The sequence below is a fragment of the Herpailurus yagouaroundi genome, unplaced genomic scaffold (genome assembly GCF_014898765.1).
Source record: "Herpailurus yagouaroundi ecotype Mexico unplaced genomic scaffold, PumYag 165, whole genome shotgun sequence".
NCBI lineage: Eukaryota > Metazoa > Chordata > Mammalia > Carnivora > Felidae > Herpailurus > Herpailurus yagouaroundi.
In genome coordinates, this window is record NW_024412406.1 from 29,773,693 (window position 1) to 29,783,335 (window position 9,643).

General features: G+C 42.8%; 1 protein-coding gene across 7 annotated transcripts in view; it reads left to right on the top strand.

Moving 5' to 3' along the window:
• ST18 (ST18 C2H2C-type zinc finger transcription factor) overlaps window positions 1-9,643 on the top strand; it is a 133,044-nt gene that overhangs the window by 88,416 nt on the left and 34,985 nt on the right. For 6 of the 7 annotated variants that reach the window (XM_040487808.1, XM_040487811.1, XM_040487809.1 and 3 more), the window contains one exon: window positions 8,180-8,425. The exons of the other annotated variant lie outside the window; for it this stretch is intronic. In XM_040487808.1, coding sequence (XP_040343742.1) covers window positions 8,180-8,425 — 246 coding nt within the window. The remainder of the gene's footprint in view (window positions 1-8,179; window positions 8,426-9,643) is intronic. 7 annotated transcript variants of the gene reach the window in all.

A 9,643-nucleotide genomic window follows, 5' to 3' on the forward strand; every position in this document is an offset into this window, starting at 1 on the left:
TAGATTTCAGACCCGGCTTTGTGTTGGGGACTTTGTAGATTTCAGACGTACCTTGTGTTGGGCGCACAGGAGAGAGGCTTGCCCTTAAAACCAGTGTGAACAACGGAAGCTTTCTGCTGTGAAAGATGGTAGGGAACGTCGGGGTACACAGGGACTTGTGAAACAGTTGCAAAATTGACCCGTGCGATTTGGTGATGGTCCGCATTACTACTGTGTGATGGAAGGTAGTCTCAGTTGCTACGGTATTCTCAAAGGACACATAGTAAAACCTGGATACACTAAGTTAACATGAGATGGTTTGGGAGGTGGGGGGCACTTGAGAACTTGGGGCGTTCAAATCCAAAATCAAATTCTGCGAACTTTCTGAAGATGCCACATTTCTGAAGCCCATGAAATTAGCCACGTCTCTCCACTAATCTCTCCTCTCTAACAATGAGAAGTAGACATCCATGTTTAGGATACCTTGATGGCAACAACAAAAAAAGATGTTCTTGCCTTTTGAAGAGGAGGGGTTTCTCACGCTCCAGAGTAGCAAGCGAGCCTCAGAGCCCCAGAGGGACTAGAAGAGCTTCTCCGCAGGCCGTCAGCTGGAGCCTGTAACTCCAATCTACGCAAAGGGCTCAGTTAAAAGAAATGCTTTTCCTCCTTAGATGGCTGAAGCAAGCTGAAGCAAAGTGCCCAGGCTTGTCTGGAGAAGAGATTTTACCCTTGCTTTAAGTGGGAGATCTCCTGGGTTAAAGTCTAACCCCGAAACTCAGGCGATTAGTGTGGATGGCTCTCTTTTTCCCTGTAAGCTCAACCCCTTCCCTGGTGTGGTCAGCTGCTCACCTAAGCCTGCCAGGCCTTCAGGAGAGCAGGGAACGTGGTGCCATCGAGCATTCGACAGAAGAATCAGAATTAGCTTCTGGACAAATCTGAGCCAAGTAAACCCCAGGAAGAGTTGGTGGCCAAAAACCACTCAAAAACAATTTTTAAACAAATGAGGTTCTTAAACAAAGCAAAACGCATCCTCTGAAAACGGTAAAGAAAATACCGAGCTATCCGAATTCAAAAGGATTCGGGTCAGAAATTATTTATACAAACGAATTATTATTTAGGGTGCTCTCAGGGCTACTTTAGTTAATTTTTATTCATTTTTTAAAACCTGAGTAAATTTCTCGTTTTGCAAAGGGATGTTCTAACATGCAGCTAGTTGGAGAAAGCCTGAAATATCTATCGTCTTAGGCTTTATAGTATTTGTTGTTAAGGCTGTCCTTTGAGAATAATGATTAATGCTACCTAAATTACTTGAGCAAAGGGCTGCAGAATGAAGGCTTTCCATCTGCGTGTGTAGATACTTTTTTGTTGTTTTTTGGAATGCTGCCTTTAACCTTTATATTCTCCACGTTCTGTTCGTTGCTGGGGCCAGATAAGGAATCAAACAAAGATAACCGAAATCTGAGAGTTTTTTTTTTTTTTTTTTTTTCTTATTGCTATACGTGTTTTGTTCTTTTCTTGAATACTTTCTGGTCAGAAGCGTGACTGTTAAATTGGCGCATTCCAAAAATCCAAATAAGTGGCTTCTGCGTCTGTTCTTACACCCCTGTCGGGAGCACTGTGTGTGCCAGGGTTATTCTGCGGAGCGGATGCCCCCGCCCGGGCTGACAGGACGCACTGTGTGTCCCAGCCCCCAGACAGCCAAGCAAGTCTTACCCGCAGAAGCCAAACCACTGATGTATGATGAGGAAGAGGAGACACAGAGTGCAACAAGCGACTTTCAGGCGGACTTTATTCCACTCGCAGTTCAAAAAGCCGTTTTCCTACAGCGGTGGTGAAAACAGGATAAATAGGTCCCCCCTACGGCGTCACTACGGGCGAATCCCTCTTCCAGGCACACGTTCGCACACGACTGCAACGTCTTGCAGAGCTCTCTCCTAGCTGGACCCTGTGCTCCAGATATAAAAGAGGACCTCATAAATCCCTGAAGCCACAGCAACAACAACAAAAATAATGATCGTAGCAAAACAATGAGAAAAGGCCAAAGCAATTAACCCCGCCAGTGGCCTCTGATCCAAGAGTGCCCAGCGCAAGCTAGTTCTACTCAGTGTTACAGTTTGCTCCGTGCCCTTTACCTAATCTAGGATTCACTATATATGAACAGTCCTCCCCTCCATGTTGAATGCTAGCCGAATTCTCTATCCACTGTGATTTGATTTTTCCTCCTGTGGTGGTTCCTGTGCTTATTTCTGCTAACCAAAACCCGCTCCTTGTTTGGTTGGAAGGATGTAGCCCTTCTCTCTCTTATAGCTGAGCAGAGGAGCGTTTTTTGATGTACTAGAGAGATACTTTGGCAGCTGGACTCTTAGCCGTACCCACGAAACGGTCTACGAGGGTTCGACTGGCCAGCTGCGTGTTAAATCCTGCCACAGACCCTGCCTTCAGGGAGCTTATGGGCAAGGCAGAAAGAAAGGAAGAGTTGTCCCAGGTGGGGAGGTAGGTTTCCAGAGATGACATTTCTAGTGTTAAGGGGAAGCAAGAGTGGCTTTTATGAGAACTTGGCTGAGGGCAGACCGCTCACTTCCTTGATGGAATGGGCTTCTCTGACGTTGCCTGAAGAGCCCAGTCGAAGAACAAATTAGAGACCACGCTGTCACGTGTGGAGGCCACCTTTTTAAAATCAAGCCAAAGGACACAAACCTTGAAATCGCCTTCCTGCCCACTTGTTGGGGGCACATACAGGTTTTCTTTGTGCCACGTGTAAGCTCACGACTGCCTCCGAGTTCAGTGGCAGGTTCATGGTTTCGTGCGAAATCCCTGCTCTCGGAGAAAACAAAGGGGGCAGAGACCGTTCAGAGAGTCAACGCAACTGTGAGTTCCTGCAGAGTCTAGAAGCAGTGAAGGGACAATGCAGATACTCTACGTCGTTCTTCTGAAGCCGCGCGGCCCCAGGCCGCGGTCTACCAGACGCCAAGACGCTTCCCTCAGGGACCCTTTCCCCACACCGCATTGAGAAAAATCAGTGCTAACATTGCCCATCACTGCCCCACTGAGTCCATTATAACTTGAAAGCAGAGGTTAGGAGGAATTGTGTATTTGTTAAAAGACAATCCGGCACGTTTCCAGCACATGTACACCACCCACATCACCTGTATGTTGTTTTAAATGTCTCTCTAAGGCATCAAGGCAGAAGAAGAAGTCAGTGGTACCCATAGTAGTGGGTATCGTATCGTTGGTATAATGTCCTTCGTCTTAATAATAGGAGTTTGTAAAACGGGCATGGGCCACAACCTCAAACACTCCCTCTTTGGTCCCACGGCCATCGCTGCCTTTAGGAGCCCCGCATTAGCAGAAAGGGGCAGCAGGCACAGAGCAAGCCCGGGTTGGCTGAGTTCGCCGAGCGCTTTCCTCTGGCCCCTGAGCGCACGGGCCAGTGCTTGTTGGAGACCCTCCCCGCGGCCTTCCTTCCTCCCGCCCTCAGCAGCAGAGGTAGGAACACGCACGCAGTCTATCTTTATCCCGATCGCTTCTGCTTGCCAAGCATTCTGTTGTTTGTTTTGGTGTTTTCCCCACCTGTTTAGACGAAGTGGCATATGCACAGTATGCCTTAAAAGAAAACAAAAAACTGACACTCAGTTGAAACGCTTAAAGTTCAAAATCTGTTTTGTGCTTGAATAAGGCCGAGAAACAACATGATAGCACTTCACCATTCTTGCTGCCCGGTATCGGAAATCGCCTGATGGCTCTTGGGATGCTTAGAATCCAAAAGCAGCCTTTTTCAGTAACTTGAGTATCGTGTCAGATTGTATCACGTATTTTCAGTGAAATGTTTCAAGAGACGTGGGTCACAGATCACAAGGAACCAACTGATATGTGTGATTACATTTAATAATTCTCTCCTTGCCCCTGAGTGCAGTAGCAGTGGGATGTCTCTTTCGGCATCGAAAACCCAATCAAATTGTTATTATTATTAGCTGTCATTTATTGAACACCTACTATGTGCCAGGCACTGTAAATAAGCACTTTGCCTATGTTAATTCTTTTTTTTTCATTTTTTAATAAACATTAATAAACATTTAATGTTTATTTAATTTAATAAAATTTAATAAACATTCATTTTTGAGAGAGAGACAGAACGTGAGCAGGGAGAGAGAGCGGGCAGATAGAGAGTGGGCAGAGAGAGAGCGGGCAGAGAGAGAGGGAGACACAAACTCTGAAGCAGGTCCCAGGCTTTGAGCTGTCAGCGCAGAGCCCCCCGCGGGGCTCGAACTCACGAACCATGAGATCATGACCTGAGGTGAAGTCGGGCGCTTAACCGACTGAGCCACCCAGGCGCCCCGCCTATGTTAATTCTTTTTAATCCTTCTAGAAACTCTGTAAAGAAGATATCATCCCACTTAGCGGATGAAGAAATAGTAGCATGGAGACATTAAATAATTTTCTCTTATTAATTGGAACTAAAATTTTAATTCATACCTGTCCAATTTCTTACACTCTTAAAGTTCTTATCATTATCATTATCATTATCATTATCATTATCATTATCTTATTATGTGTTATGTAGACTGCTGTCCAACTTAAGAATCTTCACTGACTTTGTTTCCAAGTCTCAGACAATGACTTTCGGGAAATGGTTAGAAATTTTATTTTAATTTCATACCTTATGTCAGACACTGATTTCTCCCCTGAATTCTGTCATGCTATTTATATTGAGCACACTTCATAAGCTAATACTCTGAACTTAATAGTTTTGATGCTCAGGTACTATATAGTAATATATATTATATATATATATTTTTTATTATTAATACCCTACGTGCTTTGACAACATCAGATAGCTTTCAATACAGAAAAGATCCTCTCCAAACAAAGCATCTGGCAGCAAAAATGGAAGAACATTAGCCAGAAGGTGAAAGTCGGGGGCTAATCGTGGCAGCAGCCTAAGCGGAGGGACGCTTAATGTCTGCACTCCTGTTAGCCAAGTCAAAAAGGGAAAGATGGCCTATCCTGTGTTCATGGAAACCTTGTCGAATAAGGAAAACAAGGCTGTCCTGTTATATCTGTGTTTTGAGAGTTAATAATTTTCACAGGCAGAACATTTAAGATAAAGTTCTCTTTTTGCTTTTACTTCATCGCCATCTTTGAATGTATACTTTTTCATTATTAAAACAATATAACACTGCCATTTGCCTGGATAATATTGGAGGCTTGCTTTAAGACTACCTTCTAAATCCAAGCACAGTAATTTCTGTGTTTTCCCTTTTGTTCTTCAGAAAACGAATGTCTACCCTTTCCCCCCTGGTTGTAAGCATAATAGGGATTCGGGGTTGTTTCCTGCTTTCCGTGATAGACATCTTTTCCTGATTGCAACAGAAGCCTCATCAATATCATTTTACTGGTTGCATAATGTGCCATTAAATAGATGTAGCATAATTTCATTAATCATTTCGCTGTTGGTGGACATCCGAATCACCTCTCATTCTATAATACCAATAAGGATTTTAACGAATAATTATTTCAACTTTCAGTTGAATAATAACTTATATCTATTAAATTACCTTTCCTGACAATCTCCTCTATGCATGACACACACTTCTGGAAGGCAGGAACAGTATTTTTCCAATCTTCTTTTCCCAAATATGGATTCTCAATAATGTAATTAATAAATACATCCTGCGTGGCACCTGTACCTCAAAAGTGGCTGAAAGTGATGGTGTTTGGTGTCGCTCCTAAGTTGGAGAGTGCATGGACAGTATTAGACCGACGTCTACCCTCAAAAAAACCTTTAAATTTAAATTGGTATGATTAAAATAAGGGTCTGGAATGGCACTTTGAGAAGTCAGAATATGAGAAGGTGGCGGTGGGGGTCCACATCACGGCCTCTCCCACCACCCCCTCCTTTTTATGCTTCCTTTTGGAGGTTCAGGCACAGACAGAAGTGGTGTCTATTGATACGGCTGTGAATAAAAATCCATGCAGTAAACGTGTGATCCACCCATCTATGGGCAGAAAGGGACCCTTCTCTGGTACTGTGTGTAATTGTTGAATGCATCTGTGCGCTCACTTAAAGCCCATCTGTACCCTGCTACCCAAACGTGCTTTCTCCCTGTCAAGTCAGGTGCTCAGAGCAGCCGGCTGGGGCGCGGGATGTACAAGAGTGCCTCTTTTAAACATTAGGAGTGATTTCCCCCCCCCAGTCAGCTCATTATTACTCAAGATGTAGAATCATAACAACTCTGAGAATCTCTGATTTTTTATTTACTATTTGGATTTTCTTCTGTAAAAACTAAAATATATATATCAGTGTTGTCTTGGAATAGTTGATATTTTTTTCAGGGAGATCGAATCTGCACTATTTATGGGTTTTGCACTATAAAACTCTGCAGCCCAGTCACATGGCTTCTTTTTCCTAAGCCATCTGTCACAGAGGTCTGGAATTTTATGTGAATGTTGGTTGTGCAGTCTTAACCCAAGTTTTTTATTTTTTTAATGAAAAATGTCAGCAACTACAATATTTAGCATTTTACTTCACATTGGCCATTAAACTTGATTACTATAGCTCTGTTTCATTGCTATAGTTACATATCAGCTATGATGCCAAGAATTATTTCGATGGGCTCACGGCAGAATACATTGTTAGATCCCGGAGAAAGCACGTGGCACGGATATGGTTAATATCTTGGATTTTTGTAACTAAGGTTTATTAATGCTGGTATAAAAACGTATTTGATATTATACAGATGGCATAAGATGTTGTGGTTACTAAGTTATTATCCCGGATAAGCTGCACTGTCAAATTCAGGGCTTAAAACTATCACAGGAGATTAAACTATTTACTAAAAAGGACAGAAAGATATAGCCAAAGCATCTTAGCACAAACATATTAGAAGTATATTTACCTCCCACAAATTTAATAAAGCATATCTACCTCATGGGCTGAGAGGTTGAAAATAGGAACTTTGCAGGTGAAACAAGTGAACAGAAGAGGGGTTTTATTTTCTGATCAGGTGCAAGCAGCGAGCCTTTGGAGGCGGCTACCTTGGCCCACCCTTCAGTGGCAACTGTTGGGGGGCGGGGGAGGCAGAGTGTAAATGGGGAGTTAAAATAAATCCCCCGGGAAGTAACTGGCTACCATATGTGTTAGGGATCTTGCTAACGTATTCAAAGAGACCTCCTGCTTTGCCAGCCAAAAGGAAAAAAAAAAAAAAAAAAGCGGAGACATTGTCCAAGATTTAATTGTGAATTGGTAGATGATAGTGAAAATACCCGAGAGGTATTTGTCTGGCCCAGTTAGGAAAGAGCCCGGCACGCTGTCCCGCGTTCTGAGTTACTGGATGGCGGTGACCACAGTCGACGAGAGCACAGAGGCCGTCCTTAGGAATGCATCATGTGGACGATCCGGAGCACCTGAGCAGTTGTTGGGCCTCAACCTTAAAAAACAACAACAACGAAAACATAGCCAGAGGTATCCCAAGGAGAAAGGCTGTGAGGTGTCGTGAGTTTTAGTTTCATACTAAGTATCTGGAAAATAATCATCTTTGTTGTGCAGTTTCACTGTATAATTTACTCCCAAGCAGTCCCGATGGCAACTGCTACCTACGGCCCCCCCTTCCCCCCAATCAGCAACGGTTTGCCCTATCTGGCCTCCCACCCCTGCCCCCACAACGTAACAAAGCTTTTCTGGTTTAAGTCACCCAGGGTAAAAGGTCACGTTCCTATGAATCTAATATTTCCATAAAAATTCTCTTGCAGCTGGTTATTTTTGCATTTATTTGTGTTAGGTTAATACTGTGATGGGGGGGCGAGCTGGGAAGGAGTGCTGTGCCTTTTTATAAACTCAAGTGTTAATGCTATAAATGATGAATTGAGAGTGATAATTCTGCAAGCCAGGAAAGGAGATTTAAAGCTAAACTTCAAAAAAAATACATAAAACAGGGTTAGCCAATACATTTAGCGTTTGGAACATCTTATTTATATTAGGCTCTACTTTGTTTAAACCCAGAAACACGAAGCTCGCTAATGGCACTGCTCTTAAAAGTCTGCCTAAGAATTGAACATTAACCAAAGCAAATCAGAAAGCTAGATTTTAAATCAGATATACTTACATAAAAGCTTGCATTTAAAATGATCCCTTAAAAGCCCCACATGGCTAGCTGTAAGTGCAAACTGCTTAAATGTTTTTCTGTTTCCTATTGTGTACCAGGGAGCCGAGATAGAAGTGGATGAAAATGGCACATTGGACTTAAGCCTGAAAAAAAATCGAATCCTGGACAAAGCTGCACCCCTAACTTCCTCTAACACTTCTATTCCAACTCCTTCCTCTTCCCCATTCAAAACAAGCAGCATTTTGGTCAATGCAGCCTTCTATCAGGCTCTCTGTGATCAAGAGGGCTGGGACACTCCTATCAACTATAGCAAAACTCATGGGAAGACAGAGGAGGAGAAAGAGGTATTGTTTCAATATGTCAATCACTAAGTTTAAGACACAGCATGATTGGACAGTATTCTTGGCTTTTTTTTCCAACTGAATTATTTTTTCGTATTCCTGTGTAGACAATACATAATTCTGTACCTTGTTTCAGACTCTGGTAAAGTGGTGATCTTAAAATTTCATCAGAAATTGAGAAATGTATCCAACTTTTCCTGTCACTTACCTAAAATGACGTCGCCATAGTACATCGTATCCCCATTTGGGCTGCAATTGTGTGCACTGAATGAGAGATTATATTATTCATCCCTTCAGAATACAGAGGCCTGTAAGGTGCCATATATAACCCAGCACTGAAATGCCAACGTACTCGTTCTTTCTGAACCAGAGGGTAGAAGATGAAGTCAAATCAGGGATAAGTAAGAATCAGGGATAAGTGTCAGATTCATTCGCTTGGTTTCATGAAGGAACTATTAGGATATCTACATATAGAGCCATTGGCCGAGGTATGTGGATCATGAACGTGGGGCGTCTAGATTGTATCAATCCCAAAGCCAAGGAGATGCATCTGTGTATTTGGTTCTCTTTGGAGTGGTTTCACCCTTGAAAGCCAGAGGTCACTGTGCAGGATTCATCAAGCCTTCATCTCCATAGTTTGAGCCACCTGGCTTAGTCTGATTAGTCCTGACTTAGAGTCATTCAAAAGAATTCATGGCCAGAAACCTCCACTGTTTAGACTATATATATCATTACAAATGGGACCCTGTTACAGGAGTGGTTCATTTTGCTTTGCTGTCAGGAAACTTGTTGATACTTGCTGGTTGATACGTTCAAAGAACTAAAATAGCTACTGTCTTTGGAAGTGTCCATCACCTTTTTGAGCTTTTTGAAGTTCAGAAAGTTTTGGGGGAAATACTAATTTGATTTTTAACATCTGAGAGCTTAAGTTGACGTAAAGAAGCATAAATGTGACATAGTGATCACAAGATTGGGTTGTTTCTGCAATTCTCCTTCCTTCCTTCCTTCTTCCCTCCCTTCTTCCTTCTTTCTTTCTTCCTCCCTCCCTCCTTCTTTCTTTTCTTCCTTTATCCCTTCCTTCCCCCCTCCCTTCTTCCTTTTTTCTTTCCTTCCTTCTTTCTTCCCTCCCTTCCTTCTTCCTTCTTTCTTTCCTTCCTTTATCCCTTCCTTCCTCCCTCCCTTCTTCCTTCCTCCCTCCCTTCTTCCTTTTTTCTTTCCTTC